The 23,488-nt window shown below is 39.2% G+C and overlaps 1 protein-coding gene across 1 annotated transcript in view; it reads left to right on the forward strand.

Annotated features, from left to right (window-relative positions):
* Positions 1 to 23,488, forward strand: part of LOC103359114 (brain-enriched guanylate kinase-associated protein) — a 30,938-nt gene that overhangs the window by 5,693 nt on the left and 1,757 nt on the right. The window contains exons 3-6 of the mRNA XM_008284333.1: positions 12,343 to 12,504; positions 15,857 to 15,923; positions 17,698 to 17,805; positions 19,379 to 19,459. Of these exons, the coding sequence (XP_008282555.1) occupies positions 12,343 to 12,504; positions 15,857 to 15,923; positions 17,698 to 17,805; positions 19,379 to 19,459 (418 nt within the window). The remainder of the gene's footprint in view (positions 1 to 12,342; positions 12,505 to 15,856; positions 15,924 to 17,697; positions 17,806 to 19,378; positions 19,460 to 23,488) is intronic.

The raw sequence follows: 23,488 nt of genomic DNA on the forward strand, positions 1-23,488 counted from the left end.
CTCTCTCTCTCTCTCTCTCTCTCTCTCTCTCTCTCTCTCTCTCTCTTTCTGCCTCTCTTTCAGTCTCTGTCCCTCCCTTGGCCGAGCTCCTATGTCGGGGCCCTGTGGCAGAGATAGAGATGTTAATTTTACATGGCGACACATTGGAGAATTGGAGCGCCAGTGCAGAGAAGGCCTCAGTCAGATAAACAGATTTAAAGTTTCAAACAGTTTTTAAAATGTTGTTAGAATATTCCAGCGAATGTCTGACAATTTGAAGTGTTTCATTTTAAAATGGAGCTTGACACCACTTATAAATAGTGACAGCTGTCCTTAAAAGATGATTGGCAGGCCAACATTGAGCAAAATTATTATGTTCCTATCCCAAAGAGCGTTGAAGAGATGATGTTTTTGGATGGCAAGGAAACAAAAGTTTTACTTAACTTTAGAGTTTTAAGATGTTGATTGGGGACAGTTGTTCCTCAGTAAATACATATTGTAAATGGATGTAAATTTTGAATAATATGTGATCATTGTTTGCTCAAGTCCCTCTTGTTATACAGGAAGAAATAGCAATGAAAAGATGCTTTATACTCTTTCAAATACATTTAAAGATTCCTTGTCCATGTTGGCTTAAAAGCCAATTTTCATCATGTATCCTGCACTTTAGAATCAGCAATTTAGTTATTTGTGTTTTGACAAATTGTCAAGATGGCCTGAAGTGCATCTTTTTAATATATATGGGTGAATAATAACTGAAGTATTGAACAACGTAAGATGTCATTAAATGTAGCTTGTCATTGCCATAGATTCTATAAATATTTTCTCTCTCATTTGGAGTTTGAATAACAGTGGTGGAGAACTGTATCCAACATATGATCTTCAGCAGGCTCACTTGGGTTGAGATCTGGTGACTGAATCATTTTCATACTCATTCAAGTGTTCAGCGACACCTTTCATCCTGTATGAGAGCAGCTGTATTCATTAAGGTAATAAACTCATTTATTGTGTTTTATGTTTAACATTTTAGGAAATAGGCTTTTTTACTTCAATAACTGACATGGTAGCTACCACTGTCACATCTGTCTCCTAATTGTGAATCTACATTAAGGACACAGTTAGCTGACAGAGAGACTGGAAATGTTGAAACATCTGGCCTGACTTAGTCTGACAGTAGTGAAATGTGTCTATGCTTCTAAAGCTCACTAATTAGTACATTTTAATTTGTTTGTTCAGTCCATGCAAAAGCCAAAGTGTAACTGTAGTTATCAGTTTGTTTTTTGTACAGATCCAACAAACAAGATCCATATTGATTATTGAGCTTTAGAGGTGGATTTTGTTGCCTTAAGACTGATCCATAGACAGATGCATACTAGTTTCTTAGCCCAGTCTTTGTAAAGCTAAGTTGACTGGCTGCCAGTTGAATGAGAATAGTCTTTTCAATAGTCTTCTCATCCAATTATTGGCAAGAAGGCAAATAAATGGCTTTCCTGTTTCATTAATATTGGCCTAACTTCACCATCACACTAATGGGCCAAAACATTTACAAATGAAGCAAACAATGCTTTATCTCATACCAATAGAACATGTCATGGCCTGGGATATGAGCAATACTGAGTGAACAGTCAGTCTTCATATTTAACATGCAGGATACTGGAGAAGAGGGCAGGTGTACAGACCTGAGCAACCTAGACAAGATCTAGACTGTTATGTGTGAACTGGATGGGAGCACAATGAACTAGCAGGACTGCAAAGTGTTCCTGAACAGCAGTGGTGGTGAAAGGACAGACAAACCATGAACCATTGACAGAATGTTGGAGATGTGCTGGAACATGTCTGATCAACAGCAGCTCAAAGTCCTAACTTTCAGGGATTAAAGGATCTGCTGCTGAGGTCATGGTGCCACAGGACACCTTGGCTCTCCCCCTCTTGTGCCAATACACACAGTAGCTTAGCATTACAGCTAAATCCTAAATACTAGTTTATCCAAATAGTTCATTTTGGCATTATTCCGTTACTGTCAGTGATATTCATAGTGGCAGTTGTTCAGCAACACTTAAGTTCCACTCTAAAGTTCATCCTGAAGGATTCTGTAGAGTCCATGCCACAGTTGGTCTGAGGTGGTCTCGATGTTCTGATACATCAGTGTGGATGAACTGGCATTAGAGCCATAGAAGACATGGTCAAAAGTGGCATGAGAGAGAGAGCTTAGTCTGAAGAGGCTAAAGGTCAGTTTTGACCCGTTGAAGTGGCCAGTGTTGTTCTAACTGACCAGTGCTCTGTCCTCTGTGGTCTGAACAGTCAGCCTCTCTATCCCATCCTGTCTGTGGGTCTCCCCCTCCTCCAGCTCTGACAGCTCCTCTGGGGGTTATTAGGCAGATCTTATCACTTCAACCCCACTACTCCTCCTCCCCTTTGCCCTCTTCAGCACCAGCAATCAGATGGTAAAGGTCAGATTTATTCCACATAGCGATGAAGCTACCTAAACAGCTTCTAACTGCATATGCCAGCTGCTATATTTTTTTTGACAATGTTGCTTGAATTAAACATTGACACAATAACCTGTGTTGTTAAGCCAGCTCCTTCCTCGGTCTGGACAAATGACACCAATTTAAAGAACTTTAAGATGGGACTTAAGTGTTGCTGAACAGCTGCCACTTTGAATATCACTGACATTAATGGAATAATGCTAAAATATACTGTTCAGGTAAACTAGTGTTTTGCATTTAGATATAATACTGAATTAATGTAACATTAGTGCAAAGATACAAAGTACAAGATAAAAAAATAAGACAAGATAGGATAGAACTTGATGAATTTCAAAGGAAATTCTTGTGTCAGATATGCACTAAGAAAAAAATACAACACTATAAAAATAAACCAAGCGTGGTGATTGTAAAGTATAAGCTAAATGCTGCCTTATAGGATAGCAATAAGTATGATACATTTAAGCCCTTTTAGCAAAAATAAGTTTCCTATATCCTAAAATTGAAGCTATCACACATGCATACAGCATATACATTACCCAATGTAATTTGTCTTCAACTTATACAAATGAGATATTATAAGTAGACTATAAATGCTTGAGCTGTGAAATCACAGTAACCTTCCTAATAATGACCAATGTGGATATTCAGAAGGGAATTAAACACATGAATTAAAGCTTTTCTACCAATTTTCAGTTTTCAGTAGCTTGTTTGCCTGTGATGATCCTGAGCTGGAGGTTACAGAGTACACATCTGTTTTTTTTTTTAAGCCACTACATAAATGGCACTCTGCTGGGAAGCTGTTAGTGCCGTCTTGCTTTCTGTATTTTCTTAGTATAGTCTGTTTTTTGTTAACGCTCCATTCATGCATCCCTGACTTAAAACTTTTTAGGCAGCCTCTTGAGAGTCATGGAGGAACCAGTACATCTGAGCTGCCTGCTATACGTGTTATATGTGTGTAAGTGCACAACGCAAATGCTTGTGGACACACACACACACACACACACACCTACACACACACACACACACACACACACACACAAACACAGAGCAGTACACTTCAGGCGAGCAAATTTGCAGAGGTTGTTCCTTTGTTGTGTCTAATCACTACCTGTCCATTTGAGCGCTACTCGTAAACAATATGTTGTGATGGTGGGTGATGCTGTGTATGTGTGTGCATGCATGTGTGTCTGTTCTATTTTAATGAGTTAAACCCTGTTGCTGGAGAGGAGGAGAGACAGACAGACAGACAGACAGACAGACAGACAGACAGACAGACAGACAGACAGAAAAATGGCCCTGAATCCTGAGCAGAGCAGAACTCTGTCCCCTGGCCCTCTGACCGAACCCAAGGCAAAAGCTGCTTTTATTTTTCTATCCCATCTCTTTTTGGTTGTGGCTGCAATGATGACAAACACTGGGCTTATTTTTGTGAGTCAAATGCTACAACATTTAGTAACCTATTTTAGGGCAGTTGTATTGTTCAACCAACAAGTCAGGGCTCAAAAAAGTGAAGAGTGCAGAAAAGACTGTGAACAGAAATGGGATTTTTAAGAATGTATTTATTTTTTAACTCCCAACTTTGAGGAAAACTTGAAATGCAAAAGCAATTCAGAACTACTGACTTGGAACACAGTAATCACCTGAAATGTTTGAGTCTTAGACTGAGTGAGAGAGTTCAGAAGTTCCGGTGTGGATTCTGGGTCGGAGAAAGATGAGGTCTCACTGGCTTTGCTAGGACAGCTCTCAGTTGGGTTCTCTGGCACCATAACATGATTTTCTTGTCTCGAGGCTGTTGCTGTTTTTGTAGAACAGCATGTGCTTGTGTATGTGTGTGTGCGTTCATATGTGTGTAGCTGTCAGTGTTCTTACAGCTTGAGGCGTTTCCTCCTAACTAAGCAATTTGAGAACTAGTTTTATTGACAACATTTATATTTCTTTTAGTTTATGTTTATTTCTAATGCCATAGGAACACAAACATGAAGTTTATATATTTTCTTTGTACCTTAACCAAATGTTTAATCAGAAAATTATGTTTCTATGCTCTATGTTTATATTTGCAACTTATCTGTGTATTTGCTCATATATTTTTTTTTAAATATTTGGCCACATTCAATAATATTCATTTTTGATTTTAAGAAATCAAAAACGAAAAATGTGGATGAAAATCTTATCAGTCCACTTTATACCATTTTGTTTGATTTGCTTTGAGGGACCTAAACTCTAGCATGTTTGCATTTACTCATCATGTTGCATCATTTATCCACAAATGGAGGATTACACTCATTCAAACTAAATGATGATGTGCCATAAGTACAGCTTTTGACTGCATAGGGATGCAATTATTACGAAAAAGATCTAAGTGTAAAGAAAATCAGTGAACAACCTAAACCCTGAGCCTTAGGTCATGTTCACTCCTACATATTGTCATTCTAAACATAAAATGTGAAAAACAGAGATCTACTTATAGCTTGTGCCGGGGTTGCTTTGTGACATAGTTGTCAAATCTTTCGTATTATAAACCACTGCACAAAGGCATAAATGAAAATAAAAAAGCTAACCTGGCTATATCTACAGGTAAAAAAAATAAAAAAAATCCACTGAAAAGAACCTCTGAAGTTCACTAATTAACTTTCAGCCCTTTTGTAGTGTTAAAGAATGTTCTGCTCCTGGCCAAGAACTAGTTCACACAACCCTCTATTATGCATGCATAAACAAACAAGAATGCTTGTGTTTATTAGTGAGTTTTGCTGGTCAGAACATTTCGTTACCTTCTGACCAGACAGGCTAACCAACACTCTGTAGCTTTATATTTCCGATATAAAATGGTATTGATCTGTTTATTTATCTCCTAGCAGAAAAGCAAAAGAGCAATTCTTTAAAAAATGTTGAACTATTCTATTAACACAAGTCCATGATACTCAAACTGGCCTTCTGGTATTATATATCCATCTTTTCCATCTGTTTTATATGTCTAAATGTCAGCTTAAAATGTGTTCTAATGTTGATGATGAACTCAGTCAGTTCTGTGCATTGACTTTTTGGTTTCAGCAGCACAGACCTGTGGATCTCTTCCTGCTTGTATTGGGGACTCAGGTATAGCCTCCATCACCTCTTCCGCTCATCCTAAAATCCTCTTGGGATGTTGTCGTGATTACACACTTCCTTTTGCTGAGTGCCATCAGCAGCACATGAAATCCGTTCAGCAGGTCATTATCCCCTGCTGCTGCTAATGACGGTACTTTGTAGCTGCTTAGGTGTCTGCTCCATAGTTAATCAAGGCTGGACAGAAAAACAGCAAAGGCATAAACCCACACACACTCACAGAACAGCCCCCTAATTTGAAAGTTGTTTTTTTTTTTTTTTTCCTGTGAGGTGGTTGAGTCATATTGTACGTGTCATTGAAAAAAGTGACTGCTGCAGGTCAGCTCCCCCTTTTGATGCTCGATCTGCACACGGGGCAGATAGAGCGTCATCTTCACCTTCGTTCCCCGCTGCTGTATGAGTCAGCCACGCGGGTTATCCTGCTCTATTGCTGAGGTCTTGGCCTGTGATGAGGGCTTTTCCTGAGAGCCAAAGGCAGAAAGGGGGAAGATCAACAGAAAAGGCAGGGAAAAGCAAAGGAAGGAGAGACAGAAATGTGTGATTTTCAGAAGCGACTTCACACCCACTCTCTTTGCTTTTCCTTTCTAATTTGGCAATGCTTGCTTCCTCTTTACTGTCTTTGGCTAAATTGTAAATACTCTGGCTGACATTTCCCCAAAAAGCTTCCTGCTTTTCCCTTTCCCTCATTCCGCAACTTTAATGTCCTCCTCCTCCTTTACCACCACCCTCTTCCTCTTCTTTTCAGTGCACTGAGTTCCTCTCAAATGTCAGCATGGCACGAGTGGGTGGCAGGCAGCGCCATCTGAATGAGCCCCTTCTAAGGTTTTGCTGCAGTGTGAGAATCGGCTAAAGGAGGAAGAAGCAAGCGAGTGTATGAGCTGTGTGTGATGTGTGATAGCGGTTTGACGGTGGACACCTGACATGGCCTGAGATATGTGGTGAACAACTGTCCTTTTTGACTTTTATGGAAGATAGTATTGGTTTATTTCATTCATGGGAGAAGGAGATTGAATGGGCAGAACTGATGCCGCAGCACAAACACATACACACATGCAGGTACACACTTCGACATACAGATGCACATGCACACATCTGCAAACATATAGGCAAAAAAAGTACACAACTACACATATAAACTCAGACATTTCTACACCTCATATGCACACAAAGGCGTGCTACCACCTGCCAAATGTTACACAGACACACATACACACACATATTCAGAGCTGGTTTGCTATGACTCAGAGGGGAGCAGCTGGAATGAAGGCTCCAGTGGCAGTGGTGAGCTGTCACCATCTGGAGGAGTACATGTCTCCCTGCCTCCTCAGCCAGCAGCATAAATCACCTCCCAACAACTGGGAGTCAGTGGATCAACATGTTTCTGTATGTCATCTGGTTTTTACACATGTGTATGAACAGTTCCTGCAGCTACAACACCCCAAACAGGAAGCTTCGCTGAGCTCTAACCTACTGCAGTCCCATCCACACCCTGTCGTTGTTTTTTTTTTCCTAAATGGTCAGTCCAGCATTCGGATCAGAGGAGCTTTGATCAAGCTTTGACGGGCTGTCACATCTAATAACCTGCACCATTTGTCTGTGTGCTGAAAGCTGCACCTGTGCTGTGAACGCCATCAAGACGCAGAGCATTGGAAGAAAGGAGGAGATGTTTATACAGGAAGCTTCAGCCTTTTGACCTTGTCAAACCCTTGTCATTCAGACTGGATGCACGTGACAGTTCACACTCTATGTTTTTGGATATATACAAGATGAAGATGTTGGATCTGCAAGAGATGTTTGTTTTAACTGATTATTCTGATATCAGCCTGTCACAAAGGACTTTCATCCACTATCAGTGACATTAAGCAGGTTCGTGTCCCACAAGGACCAAAATGCAGTTTATCAAACCTACAAATATGATGTATTTTCTGTAAAATCCCCTTTCTCTCATTTGAAGTGGGTATGACTTAGGTGAGAAGAATGATATCATAAGTATGTGAACAATCAGGAATTGAACAACATTTAAGTGCCTTTGTGAAGACGGCTGCATCATTGTTTGCTTATGTTCTAGACTGCTGTCAAAATCGGATCAAACCCACACAGTCGTGATGAGGCTGATTAATGTTTAGAATCACACAATAAAGACTTTCATATTTATAGTTACAGAGAAATACTTCTAATTCGAATCCATGTTTCCACTCACGTTATTTACACTGGGTGGGAAACTAACATTTAATAGAGAAGTATGAATATTTATCAGGACCTCTCATGTAACCAATATAAATTTCACAAAGTTTCATACCCTGAAATGCACTGTATATTTCCTCTCCTTCAATGAATTCTCCTCACATGGTAACGGAACTTTGCAGGATGACTAAAAGAAACCTTTCAACCTGACATTTAGCACTGATATCTTAGATAGATTTTTATTTTCACTTGCACTGTTTCATTGCAGGCATCAGTGGAAAACAAAATAAACAAAAGAAATAGCCCGAAACCTTCACTAAAGAGGGTGAATTATAACTTTTAAAAGATATTAGCCTTCAAAATGATCATTTTTTCTGGATTTAGCGCAGAGTGTAATATTGTTTAAGCTTTCCTTTTCTTGCCAAGGACAAAACTATGGGGATATTTGCCATTAAAATGACTATGATTGCAAAATGTTGGCACTTCGCCAACAACGTTGGTCCAACATTTTTAATATCGACTTTGTCCTTCAACCAGGATCCCTGCTTGAGCCGTAGTTACTAATAGTTGCCAACCTGTCTGTTTGCTTTGTTTGGCAGGGTCAACACAGATAGAGCACTCAGTAATTCTGCAGGCCAGACTTAGCTGGTCTCCTTTGGGAAACTAACATACATGCCGGCTCCCTGTGGTCAAGCCCTATAAACACATGAGAGGGAAGGAACACAGACAAACCATGAAAAAGATATACATTGGCAAAACCGCCTTAAAAGTCCCCCGAAATGGTGGCAAACACCCGAAAAAGAGGTAAGAGTAAATCTCTCTGACGGCATCTTTCCATTCATCCTCATTTTTATCTGTTTGTCCGCTCATCCACCCACGAGGTGTCTCTTCTTGCCGTCCAGAGGTGCTAAAGCAGCCTCATCCCGCCTCTCCAAGCCCAGAAGTCATGTTGCCTCGTCATCTCATCTCATCGGAATGAAAACACTCATTACATCTGACTCAGCTCCTGTTCACAGAGGAGGTCACTAATGGGGGATATTTTATCCCTGGAGCTACTTCACGTAAACCCATCCTCTACCAAACAACAAACACCTGTATTCCCTTGCTAATGCCTGCCAATCAAAAAGAAGCAGGAGGTGAGGAGGTGGGGGCTGCTGGGTAATGCAGATCTGAAATGCCATCCAGTCACTTGAGACATTGAATCAGTCTGTGGGCAGGTATTTTTTTTAACTTACTGACATAATTGTAGACATAGATGTAGATGTAGGTAATAAATGTAGATGCGGCAGCTTTCCGTGAAAATTGTGGCAATCACTAACATAAATGATTTTTCAGATCCAGTCTGAGGTTTGTCTATAGAGACTGGACATTTCTTGATGCAGAGCTGTGCTGGAGGCAAATACACTTCAATTGGTCAAGTAAAAAAAAAAAATAATCCAGGAGGACAGATTTTTTTAAGAAGCACAAGCTAGTTCCCATGACAAGAATTAAGGTCAAACTCTGAGGACATGTTTTAAAAGGCTTTTATTTTTCATTCATGAACAAGTTATCTCAACATGATGCTAGAATGGCTTCTTTGAAAGTGCAGGGTCAAGTCGCTAATGTAAAAGTTAGCTTAACTAGCTACTGGAAGAACTGTGATTTTGCATAACCATTACTCCTTTCAACATGTTGCTCTGCCAAAAAGGAAATGCCAATTGGTATAAATTTCAATGCTCCACACTCATGACTTCTTTTAAAAGCCAAAGGGTTGCAGAACTTCAAATAATGACCATGAAGCAAAAGTAGCAGTATTAATGTCAATGAAAGTGTGTGGCAGAAATGTTTAACTAGCAAAGTAGAGAAAACACAGGTTTCATTACCAATATAAATAATGACTGAATAATAATGACTAACAGAAATGGCAGGCTTAAACCAGAAGTCTACATTTGGTAAGTCAGACTAACAGTTTTACTATGAGTTTAGTCTCTTGATTGGTAGTTTTAAGGCTTTTTGAAAACAGCGTGTTATTTATTTTGTAACTTATTGTCTCAATTACAGTAAAATATGCAATAAAGCAGGGTGTTGTTTATTGTATCACCTAAAGTAGTTTCCATGAGTTCTGCAGTCAGCTTACTTGTAATGCTCATTTTCAAAAGACCAAGATGGAGGCAGTACCATCACAACAGTAGTCCACAAATCATTGGGCGATGTCATAGTGACTTTTTATATTCAGTCAGTAATTACAACCTGGAATTGTGACTATGCCCTCTGTTGGCAATAACAACTAAGACGGATGACGAGAAGGAAGTGAGGTGACATATGCAAAAGCACCACAAAATCAGTGTGAAGAGCAGGACAGAGTGGATTGATGGGTTGACAAAACTTTGGACTTAGACGGGACATGGCTGCTTGTGTCCTGTTTCAAACCAGTATTCAATGTTTCGTTTAACCATGTTTTTATGATTATAACGACAGCAAAGGACACTCACAAACCCTTCACTAAACCTAACAGAGTTGTTTTCACACTCCTATGGATTTTATTCAGATGATAAGTACAAAATACAGTTCTTCCGGTTGAAGAATTCATTGCTCCAAACTGAAATGACCAAATAAATTCAAGATTGTGGCGGCTTCAGCGCCTATGCACATGCGTTCCACATCCCATCTAGCATAAACAATGACTTTAGTTTCTCTTAATCACATAGCTGACCTTTCAGAAACTCTAAGCAAGTAATTAAAGCTGAAGTAAATAGGTGCTGGGGATCAACCGATATTGGTTTTTCGCAGGGCCGATACCGATGCCAATTATTGATCATGAAGAAAGACAAATAACCAATATTTTTGAACCGATGCAGTTTAATTTTTATACTTTAACAGCATTTAATAGCAGGAACCTGACATTCACAACTAGACTTCTTCATTATCAAGTCAGCTCCTAGCAGTAGGAATCAAGACATCAGAACATTGTGGGATGGTAAGACGTTCTCCTCTGTTTGCTGATCGATCGATTGATATGAGATTGATCAGTTTGTCTCTTGCAAGTCCATCCACTGTTCTTCTGTTTTTTGTCACTTGCAATAGCCACTTAAGTCCATATCCTAAAGCATTATTAATGATTGTTTTCCAGACTCTCTTTGAGGGTGATTTGTGGCTGCCTTCTAACTTAGCCTCCAGTTGTTAGCTTAGCTTTGACCCCTGGGACAGCAGTACATTTCCTGGTTTGTGGCAATGGCTTGTGTTTCTTTTTCAGTTTTTGTAGGTTGTGCCTCTGCTGGAGCGACATTTCTGATTACAGACAGATAGAGGCAGCTGCATCAAAGTAGTGTGTTTAATTTCGGTTTAATCGGTTAATGAGAACAATGCTGATAAAAAGAAAACTATCAAATATCGGCCCCTGATAATTGGTCTATCCCTAGTAGTTGCCTAAATTTAACTGGACTTTACAAAGGTGGAATTCATGAATCACTTTTTAGATATCCATCACTTTATTTAGCTCAATTCAAATAGTTTTCAGTAACTAGTTGAAGCCTAATGTGTACATACACTGAACACCTCTACTTTAACCACTATGATGGAACAATTATGAGAAAATGTACATATAAGACAAATTAAGTCATGTGGAACAATATTTCAGTAGGAATACTTTTTGCCACCAGAGAAACTCTGTCTCCATGAACCACAAACCTCTTTATACTTAGTCTACACAACTAAAGTTCTGACCTCATCCAGTTTTCATGACTAATAAAACATTATCATGCATGCTAGTAAGATGGAAGCTGGGAAATACCTCGACTTAGTGATCTGAAAAGCTCAGTGAAAGGAACCTGTCCCTGATTTTTTTTTCTGCCTCTCTCAGCCCCTACCCTCTGTATCTATAATCTCATTAAAAGAGAGACAAAATGAAGAAATGAAAAGAGCGACGTGACCACATCTCCATCTACTCTGGCTTTCTGTTATCCGGCTGCAGATACTCATTACCCTCCTTCCTCCATCTGTCTGTCAATACAAGGTCCATTAAGCCCAGCCGTGCACATTCAGATCCATCACAGCAGCAGACATTTCCTCTTTTCCCACTCACACTTGGCCTTTTATTAGACTGAAGCCCAGGTAATGCACATACTCTAAAAATAGCCATCATTGTGCTGTCTCGCTGAATTACATGTGGGGGATATCGCTGTTTCGTAAATGTGAGCCTTCAGGGTCTATTCATGTGATATATTAGAGTTCATTGGCTCATATTTCATCACAAATTACACCCTCTTTTTTAGTGGGACCAATCTCACTGGTGATTGGGTTCTGTGATGTGCTACAGAACTTTAAAAAAAAATGTCTGTATTTTGGCTTACCCCTGCCTGGATTTGTAAGTGGAGACCTGGGTTTTTGTCCCATATTTTCTTCATACAAAGCGTTTCTCCAACCAAGGTTTTTTTTGTTTAGCATCCTGTCATGATGTTCTCATCACAGCTGCATGGCCATCCAGGGGTCACAAAGATATGTTGACTCCTCCAAGTCCATTTAGATAATCACAGACATGGTACAAGCTTGTGTCCTCAACCATATTCCCTGAACCCAGTCATCTATTGTGTGTGTGTGTGTGTGTGTGTAGCTCATTGCTGGAGCAGAAGGAGGACTTACGGAAAAGGCTTTCCTACACAACACACAAGCTGGAGTTGCTACAGAGCGAGTTTGACTCCACTCGGCAGTACCTGGAGACAGAGCTGCGCCGAGCACAGGAGGAGCTGGACAAGTTTACTGATAAACTGCGCAGGTAGGCTACACTGTACAACACCTACAGGACATCTCATGATTCTTTGGGTTTTTAGTTTACAAGTATAATTTTGTAGGGCCTTCATGCTTAAATTAGTTATTTAATTTGGTATAGTAAATACTATTGTAGGTACTTCACCTTAGTACCTGCCTTAGGCACTTCACTTAGCATAATAAATAATATTGTAGGTTCAGCATTTAAACGTATTAGCTAAACTGTGACATTCATCTTATTTCACTATTATAAAGCACTTTGGCTTGATATCAACTCAGGATATAAAGAAAAGTCTATAGGGAATCGTTTGATGACACTGGTTTTTTGTTGTTGTTGTTTTTTTTTTTTTACAACTTAACATTCATCTTTTCCTTCTTTTCTTACCTGGGTGTTGTAAGTAAGACATGAGCAGTGAGGAGAAATCACACTAAAATAGTTCTGTCACACAGTAAAAAACAAAAACATTCTTATTAACAATCAAAAACATGACAAAATTTTTCCCACTCTCGAGTTCGTATGACATTTAAACTGTGTTTCTGTGGAAGTTTTAGGAGGAAACCCCCATAGCTCAAATTAAAAACAATGTGTCAATATTCTCTTGCTGGAAATGAGGACCAGTTGTATTTTTTAATTGCATAAAATGCACATTTCTTAATGAAATTCAAGGCATAATGATTAACTAAATACTAAATAAATAATATCTCAATGATTGCGCTTGGGCAGGATGGATTTTCGTGTCATCTAAGAGAAATGTTGATTTTGTTATAATTGCAATCAGATTATAAATTTCTAGTTTTCCTAGCCAAATTCAATTTCCTTACCAATACTGTCAGTGTATGAATACCAATAAGGAGGGAGTATTGGGTCTTGGCTATATGGTATCTTATGAGAAAATGGTTTGTCAGCATTTGGTAAAAGTTTAGGAGTGTGGAGTCATTACTAAAAAAAAAAAAAAAAAGTGTAATCATGACATTGCTTGAAGTGCAGCACAGCCAAGATCATGTAGTTTGCATAAAAACGTTACTACAAGAGTGAGTGAAACAACACGTATTACATGTGGCATTTCATAATAGTTATGGTGAAGAATGGCACTTTGTGGGACACCTTAAAAATCCCACTGCACTGCATGTTGTTGCTTCACTGTGCAGACTGATGAACAGTATATGGTAAAGCTGAGCACACCCTGTGTGCAATATAACTAAAAGTGTAATAGTTCAAACTTGTGTTGCCTCACAATTGTGTTATTTTAAGTTGAGGTGTAGGGTACTTGATCTTATGTATATCCAAGCTACAGTTAAGAACTTCATAAAGATAGGAGTGGGTACAAGATTATCAGTTTATGTCCACCATTAGGCTGTTGATAAGTATAGTTACAACTGTAGCTAGGAGATTTAAAAAAAAAAAAAAAGAAAAAAAAAAGAGCTACACATCCAACAACAGAAGTGCAGTGGATGACTTGGATCAAGGATTATCTGGGGAACTGATGTTTCACTCACTGCTCAGACTTTGTTCAGGACATTGCATAACGTCAACCTCAACAGACAGGGTCCAACATTCAACTTTTCCAAAACAACATGAAGCGAAGCCAGAGGAACGCTGGCAGCACATTCTTTGGTCAGATGAAACCAAAATAAATTTGTTTGGATCAGACCTGGTCCAGCATGTTTGATGTGAACCAGGCCAAGTGTGCTAATATGGAGCAGCATGAATAAAGAATATGCAGGGGGATAGCTTTTACAGAAGGCACTTTGAATGGTTCTGTACTCAAATATTGAATCAAAAGATGAGCTCCGTTCTTAAGAAGCTTGGTAGGAAATGAACTGTCAAACATGACAATGATCCAAAATGCTGCAACAATCACACAAGAGTATTTAAAATCAAAAAATGTGAAAATTATGGCCTGCACAAGTGAATGAATCCAAAAGACCACCTGTGAAGCATTTAAAGGTGGAAGTTAGAGCAATGTGACCTCTCCTGCAGAGAGCAGCTGAAAAATCATCTGCTTATGACAACAGAAACACAAAGTATTAAAAAAATAAAATAAATTAATGTCACGAGTAAAGGGAGACTGACTCTTGTTGCATATGATTCTTAAATTTGGACAGGCCATAATAGTTCAATTGGTGTGAAGTCCTATTGTTCAACATTGTTTGGCTTTGACCAAAATAAATATAACTGCATTAAAATTGACTGGATTTAATATTTAAGTGACACTGGTTGGTGATTTTATGAAGCCAATCTTAGTCTTATATGCAAAACAGCGGTGCATCATCCAATTAGGGTCTTTCAGTCCAAGTTAGTGGAATTTATTCGGTCAAAATGCAACAGTCAGTTATACAAGTTGTAGAGAGAGACTGGCAAATTCTGTGTAATCCATAACACTGTAACATCCTCTATATGCACGGGAAAGTGCTTTTCCACATGACGATGGCTTAGGAGACATTTGAATACAAATATTACCACAACATGGAATGTTTTTTTAAAATTCTTTTTAACAATGAGCAATAAGTGTTTGTTGTTCAAACACACAGCATCTCTACAGGAGAGTGGCTGTCATAAAACATCCAAGTATGACTATATTGGCAATGATAATGGTAATGAGTAAATGGACAGTGGGATCAGAAATCAGGAGTCACTGAGTCCAACATTTACACTGTTTAGTGTCACACATCGAAGATGCACAGAATTAGTGAGGTTGTCTATGCTCCTTGTTGAATGTTGTCCCCCCGCCTTCTGAAGGCCTCAGAGAAGTTGATGGATATTTGGGGGGTGTTTTTAGAACTAGTCACTGGTCTCAGGAGTGTCTGTTTACTGATCACTGTCTCTGATCGTTGTCCGTTAAAGCCACACTGGACAAGGCTGTGGATGAACTCATTGGTTGAAAATGTGTTTGTACACCGTTGATTAAATGCAACACTTTTTCTAACAAGGATAAAAAAAATCAAATAGAGTTAAATTTTTTTTATTGAAGTTAGAAAAGAACATCATCTGCATTTGTGTGTTTGTTTAGTGCATCTTATGATCCTTTGTAGTTATTTCAGGACTGGGGTGGGTCCAACGCCACAGGAAGTGAGTGCTTACCACTATTTTGCACCAGTACCTTTAATGTTTCCTACACTGTGTGTTACTGCCTTCTGGATCACAAGTAATAGAGTAAAACATTCGCTCCATGATCATATTACAAGAGTTAGGTCAGTGGTATAAGCTAAAACTGTGGCATGTGATTCTGCCGTGACTTGAACACTGCTAAACCTGCCCGTATGTTTATTTTCATCTTGGTGAGGTCTCCGGCTGCTGCTGCTTTATATATGTAAGTTATTATCCACAAGTGAGCTGTGTCATTTATTGTGTCGTTTAGAATACAAAGCAGCTACTCGGCACTGCAGAGGATCAACCAAGATCTGGAGGAAAAGATCCACAGAAATGTAAGTGTCCAAATGTATGTTTGTGTAAGTGCATGTCGTACTCAGTCGTACTGTTTCTCATGCTTACACTTAAGTAACTGCAGACAGGAGACAAGGAAGAGAAGCATGTAAGCAAGTCAGGGGGTTCAGAGATGGTACAGAACACTTGGAGAGCCAGTTTGAATATGAATGCCCTGCTGTTGGTACCACTGACGTTAATTATGGCTTATAACAATTGGCTGTCCTCCTTCCAATGGCAGAGTGATAGCAAACCTATTGTTCCTCAGTGCACCGCATCTCACTTCATTTGTTAGACATTGCTTTTGCCGGTGGAAAGATACAATTAACTAGTCCGCCTGAGAACACTGTATGACCATCAGGTGTCTTTGCTGTTGAATAGACAGCTGAAAACGCTCATCGAATGGATTTGTTACAGCACAAGATAATAATCCTCACGGTCGCCGTCGTCGTGATTACAGTGTGAGATGCCACGTACAGATAATGAAGAGCTGAAGGTCATGCAGCCTTTAGTGTAAAGAAAATTGGTCATTTTCAGAATAAAGGCCCACAGATTTTTATTTACTTTTTTTCTCGTGAAGTGTTCTCATCAGCTGTTATTGATTCAGCTCACGTATACCCTCCTTGAGGGTGAGAGAGGTGCTGAGTAAGTCTCTCTGTAATCATAAAGCTTGTTTACTCCAGAGGTGCCACAAACCCATCTGACCCCTTGGCCCTGCACAACTACACACAATGTAATTACAAGACAGATAAACACAGTGGTGTATTTTGAGTGCCTGTGCTTCAATTCACACTGTTTTCCAAAGAGGAAGAACTTTTTCACACTTTGTCCATGAGTAAATGTTTTGATTACAGCTGACTTTGGCCAGATTTTATTGCCAGATATGGAAACTGACAGACCTCTTCTTTTAAGAACAATAATGAGTTAACTGAAACTTTACAGCTGCAGGGTGGCGCAGTTGGTAGCACTGTTGCCTCGCAGCAAGAAGGTTGCCGGTTCGTGTCCCGGTGGGGGCACCGGAATCTTTCTGCGTGGAGTTTGCATGTTCTCCCCGTGCAGCGTGGGTTCTCTCCTGGTTCTCCGGCTTCCTCCCACACAGTCCAAAAACATGTTGAGGTTAATTGGTGATTCTAAATTGTCCGTGTGAATGTGAGTGTGCTTGGTTGTCTGTCTCTAAGTGTGGCCCTGCGATGGACTGGTGACCTGTCCAGGGTGTCCCCTGCCTTCGCCCTAAGTCAGCTGGGATAGACTCCAGCCCCCCCACGACCCTAGTGAGGATTAAGCGGTGTATAGATAATGGATGGATGGATGGATGAAACTTCACACAAAATGCAAAAAAAATTAAGAAAATATGTTCAGTGGAAGCTCAGTTTACTGATCAATTATCTGTAGTGGCTGAAAAATAAAATCAGCTACAGAAGCTCCTTTGTGTCTTTAAATCCATCCGGTATCCAGACTTAGAGACTGGATCTGGTGTACACTTTGCTGTTTGCATTTATAAATACATCAAGATCATCATTTGGATGGAAAAACATGGGGAAAAATGGTTTTTGAAAGCTGTTTTTAATTTATTTAAAATTTATTTAATGTTGTGCTTAATTATGTTCAAGTTTATTAGTAACTTTTTTTTTCTGCAAGAAAAGCACAGAAAGTAGCAAAATACCAGATTATATATTTATTGATAAAACATAACAATAAACATGGACATTTTTAAACTGAAGGTGGGTTTTCTTCTTTCTGTGCTTGTCATCTCTGAAACTTTCCTGTTGTTGTCAGTCACAGCACCACGATGACGAAAAGCGAGCTCTGAGCAGAGAGATTATTGTCCTTAACAACCACCTGATGGAGGCAAAGCTAACCATCGAGAAGCTACAAGAGGACAATGTAAGTAAGAGCCAAGTGAACATCACACTGTTCAGACTGAGCATCCTCTCAATGTTCATTTTTCAAAGCAAATGGTACAGAATGTTGTTTTTCACTTTGCGGTCTAGTGCTAGATAATACAGATGTATTCTGATTTGGATGGTAGCATTCTCCAGTCACTCTGGACACTGTGCAATAAGGGAGATTCAGCAAAAAAGTATTCACTTAACTCCACTCTCTTGGGGGACACAGCAAACTCTTTACCCTGCTGTACTCTATTACTGCTATAACTGCTTCTTGTAAAACAAGTTACGCCTGTTACACAACACAGGCATGAGACTTTTTAGCTGCTTTTCTAAAAGGCAAGAATATTGGGACGGGCAACCTGTCCAGGGTGTCCCCTTCCTTCAGCCTAAGCTGGCTGGGATAGACTCCAGCCCCCCCATGATCCCCAGGACAGCGATGTAAATAAAATGGATGACAGGATGGATAAATATTAGGAGCACATTTTTTGCTCAGATGAGACAAAGATAAATTTGTTTGGCTCAGATAGGCTCCAGCATGTTTAGTGTAAATCTGAACAGGTTTTACCACCATGAATACATAATCCTGACAGTGAAGCATGGAGGTGGGAGCGTAATGACATGCGGCTGCAAGAGTGCAAAAGTTGGGGTGATGACATTTATAAACAGCACGATAAATGCCTGTGGATATACCAAAACACTGGCTGACAGGATGACAGTCTGCAGAAACTTGTTGGAAGAGGAATATTTCAGCATGATACAAATTCAAAGCACACTGCCAAAATCACACAAGAGTTTCTAAAGATGGAAAAATGTGAAAATTATGACCTGACCGAGTATGCCTGACTTAAATTTGATAGAACACCTTTTGGGTATTTAAAAAAGAAAGGCAGAGTAACACAACCCCTCCAGCAAAGATCAGCTGGAAAAAAAAATAGTCCCCAAAATATGGCAGAACATTTCTGCAGAAATGTCCTATCTTCAGTGATGAGGGGGATTGGGTCTGTCACCAGAAACAAAGTCGAACTTACAAAGTACAAAAAAATTAAAAATTGGACTCTCAGTAAGATGAGCTGCCTTTTGTTGTATTGAGTGGTTACTATGTGGAATCGATTTTTAATATATTACATCTAAACTGTGAATTTTCGGTTTTCTATATGAGCAAATACACTACTGTTTAACTTATAAGGAAAGCAATTATTTTAAGGTGATACGATTTTGAATCATTTGACATTTAAGTGATTTTGCATGGGTGTGCACTCACCCCGGTACGATACTGTACCTTAGAACCTTTTTACTATTAGGTTTCATTATTACTAGTTTGTCAGTCCAGACTCATCATTCTTTATAATTTACTGACTTTTGTTATTGTTTGTACTTACTTCTGTTGTACATTGTATGTTGTGGAATTATTCCTGTTTTGTACAGATGATCATTTCTTAAAAAGTGTGAGAAGAAGGAAAGTCATAACTTTAAAAAAAAAAAAGTGTTTTTTTTTGTGTGTGTTTTTTTTTTTTAGATTTTTCCTTCTCGGTTATGTTTTTTGATTGTGGCCATGTTGTTTTCCACAGGACCTGTACAGGAAGGACTGTAACCTGGCTGCACAGCTTCTCCAGTGCAACAAATCTCTTTACAGAGCCCAGCTCTCTGAGGTAAGTACTGCATTTACTTTTACAGGTTTGAATCCTCAATTTTCACTTGAATCCACTGCTCCTTACCCTTTCTAAAAACACATTTTACCTGTTCTTCTGTTCTGTTGGTGCTTCAGTCTAATCTCTATTAGTTTAAATAGAATATTTTTTTTTTAAAAAATCACTAAAGTCACATGCAACAAAGAGGAAGAACCGTGTGAGTTTCAGGCTTCTTTTGCACTGGCATTTGATGTGAACCCAGAAAAGTACATACAAGAGAAAAACAATAATTCATTCATTTAACATTAGCCGAGTTAAAGGAAAAGTTTTGTTGAAAAAGGTGTGTGGGGAAGAAAAGGTGTGAGTCAGGTGTCTTAAGCAGCACTAAACTGAATTTGCAGCTCATGGCATAAGATGGGAGAAGAATTTGCTGTCTCGCCTGTAACAGGAAGGTCATCTTGCCCTTTGTGTGCCAGAAAAGATAAGAGACAAGACTTTGTGGAACGATTAGTTCTGTAGGTCCCTGCAGGAAGGAAAGAGATGAAAAAATTCAAGCTATGTGTTTTTTTTAACTAAATAACCTTCACCTAAGAGAGATGAAAGCAGCAAAATTTCAAAAAGTTGGTGGCGCTGTGTTGAACAAATGTACTGAAAAAGTTACTGTCTTGACATATACAATCATACAAACAACAGTTTTTATTTAAGAATTAAATACTTCTGCTTTATTTTCCATAGAATATCACCAGCATGAGGTGCTGTGTTAACCACTTTGTGTATTTGTTCAAATAGAATTCATTTGGCAGGGATCTAAAATCACATGAAGTTACTCAGTGCACACTTAAGCCAGATTGTAATCATAAAGCACCAGGTTCAGTAATCAAGTAATTGTTTGACAATGATTAGGCACAAAGCAGCATGGAAACTACTTCAAGGCACACTGTGAACAGCAGTGAAGGACAGGTAACTGTTAGAGGAGGTAAAACTACAGTACGTGGCAAAATGTAAATGCAGAACACACTGCAGCCTCATCATACTATCCTGCTGCTGCTTGTGGGAACAGATGCATGTGGGTATTGATGAGTGTTTTAACACTAGGCCAGCTTGGCGCCACTTTCTGCTGCATCAGCCATCCAGGCCTTGTGCCTCGCCCATGTGACAAGAGTAGATTTTAAAGCTGGCATGTGTCCATGAGGTTATGCCTTTCTACATTTTGCCCATATGGCTAAATGGAAATATCAATGCAACCTGCATTTGGTTGTGTAAGGCTCATAAAATATCCCCCTACCAATACACAGAGCACATAAATGCATGCACAGCTGTAATGTAAACAGTATAGGATCTATCATAGAGTGCCAAACTGTTCTGCAGACTCACTGCCAAACATAATGGGGGTCAGAGGCTATACATGGACTCACTGTATGTCCACCAATCTGCTGGTCCTGTGGGTGGGAGCTAATCGAAACTATATTGATGAATGGTGCTGCAGCATTTTGAGAATTGCACTGGCTCTTCAGCGCCAACTGAGGTGCTGTAGTTGTTTGTTTTGCTGCAAAACAGTCACCAAGAGAGTCTAAAATGATTAGGCTCAAATTTCCGAATGCAACATTAAAACTAATTGTGCTTTTGTCTAAAACAAGCCCAAATGAAAAACGTGTGGACAGCAATTAAGTATCACTTAGTTTGGTTCAAGTTGTAATAAAACTGTTATGATAAAATACCTTTTTCATGTTTTTGTAGTGTTTGTCTTTTCTCTATCTACAAAGTTATATTTAGCTCTCCTTTCATTGCCAATTAAGAACAACTGAGTAGATTCCTGCTGATAATGTGCTGCAGTTAGCTTATTGCTTGTTGCTATGGAGAGGTAAAGACAGTAGATGGAGGCTTTTTTGTTGAGAAATGCTCTAAATAGAACAAAGTCTTGTTCTTCTAAAGAAGGAGACTCATTTTGCCTTCATCACTTTATTTTTTACTTTTACTTTTATTGAAGTTTGTGACACTGAAAATGACACACTTTTTTTTTTTACTGTAGTTGTGAATGCAATTGTTGCAGTCAAGGCAGGTAAATGCATGTGTGTATATGTTGAGGGGCAACACTCAGAAATCACCTACAGTAGTAATTGTATTGTAACACACATACTGTAGTGCAAGGGACAACACACACTGCAGGTAGTGGGGATGAAATGCCGCATATCAGTAATTTACATTAAGAATCTACACTGTAGTATGAGCTACATATTCTTAAAATAATTATTATTTGAGTGAGTTTGCAGTACAAGGTTTTCATGTTAAGGCCCACCTGTACAAATCTGGCAACCCTATCTCCCAAAGATTCCATTTCTATACGAATAAACAGAATTTTAATTTATGTTTTGAAAGAAATAATATTTTATTTTGAAACAAACATATGTTTCATCTGTGATGCAGTAGCTTCCACTGTGAAAGAGCTTCATGTCAACGTAAGAGTGATGGAGGCATAAGTCAGTAACAGGACTTTCACACAGAGGACTGGGAGTCGCATCTGGAACCATTATTCTTAGATCTAAGCTTTGTTTTCAGTTTTTCAGGTGTAGGCACCAAAAGTCATGGTAAGGTTAATTAAAATGCTTTGATTGACAGTTTTATATCAAACTTGAGTAAAAGCTTAAGTTTAGGCACCAAAATGACTCAGTAAAGTTGGGAAAATAGCATGGTTTGGGTTAAAATGCAACTCTTTCACAACATCCTTGAAGCTCTCCTTTATTTATAAAATATGTTTCCCTCAAAACATAATTGAGAATAATATCTTTGGTCATCAAGCCAAAACTATGGTCCTGGCTCACACTGTAAGACATCAGTAGCCAGTTTGGAGTGTTGGTGATGGAAGACAGCCTGCGACAAAAGTGTCAGAAAATGTGTCTGAAAATGAGGACCAATTCACACCATGTGGTTGCCTCTTTCAGCATGATGTATTTATATGAGAACTCAAAGAAGTCACTAGAATGCAAACAGCTTGCCAAACATGTACACAAAATACCTGCGCTTTCTAACACACAAGGTTTACTTCTGCAATGGGATGGTGTCACGAAAACAAAATAGCTTTTGTAGAAACTGGGAAAGTTTTACAATTATAAAACATCCTGGAATGAAAATTCCTAAAACAAAGAGCAACATAAATGCTGACCTTGTTCACAGTTCTAGGTGTCCTGCCAAACATTAAAGATGTCTCTTTTATAATGACGATTGATTGGGAGAGTCCCTCGTGACTGAGTAGCAGCACCATACTGAGCTCCATTCATGTATCTACTGTATGATACAGGCCATATCTTCAAACAGGCCCATCAGACTACATGAAATGATGCAGACTACACTGGCTGGTACTAAATATTACAAGCACCATTTTTGAATAAAGATCATAGACTGTATAAAAGATGGACGTAGCTACCATGACGTCACCCGTTGGTTCCTGCACGGAGAAAATGAAGCCAGGGTTTTGCTACTTCCTGGTTGACATCTTGGATTTTTGGAGCCAGTGATGCAAAAATCGTCGGAGGGGGGCGGAGCCATAGGAGCAGCGATTGGTCAGACGGATTGAGAGGCGGGCCCTCTCTGCCCGCCCACATTTACTGCCTTCTGCTCGATTTGTCTGCATTGTTGCTGTCGACTGTCAATCAAGCCAGCCACGCCCCTTGCCCCGCAGAATGTTGACGATTTTTTAAAAATTCAGCATTGATTTATTTTCAGATTGGCCACCTGATCTCTGGATTTGACTATGAAAACTAATAAGAAAACAATCCTGAGCTGTAGGAATGCGGCATCTGTGATCTGTGATCACTTCTTTTCCAATTCAAGTCTGTGAGAGCCAGGGCTTTTTGGAGCCAGCAGCTAGTGGACGTACTGATATTGCAGGTTTTTAAAACTTCCAGGTTGGCTTCATTTTTCGGGGCCGGTTGCTACGTCCATCTTTTATACAGTCTATGGTAAAGATCAGGAAAAAATCATGTGCACACACATACAAGCCAAAACCAACACAGAAGTTCTCTGATGCTTCAGATTTCATTTTTCAGTATTTTC

Source organism: Stegastes partitus, unplaced genomic scaffold (genome assembly GCF_000690725.1).
Source record: "Stegastes partitus isolate 25-593 unplaced genomic scaffold, Stegastes_partitus-1.0.2 Scaffold9, whole genome shotgun sequence".
In the NCBI taxonomy this organism is placed as follows: Eukaryota; Metazoa; Chordata; class Actinopteri; family Pomacentridae; genus Stegastes; species Stegastes partitus.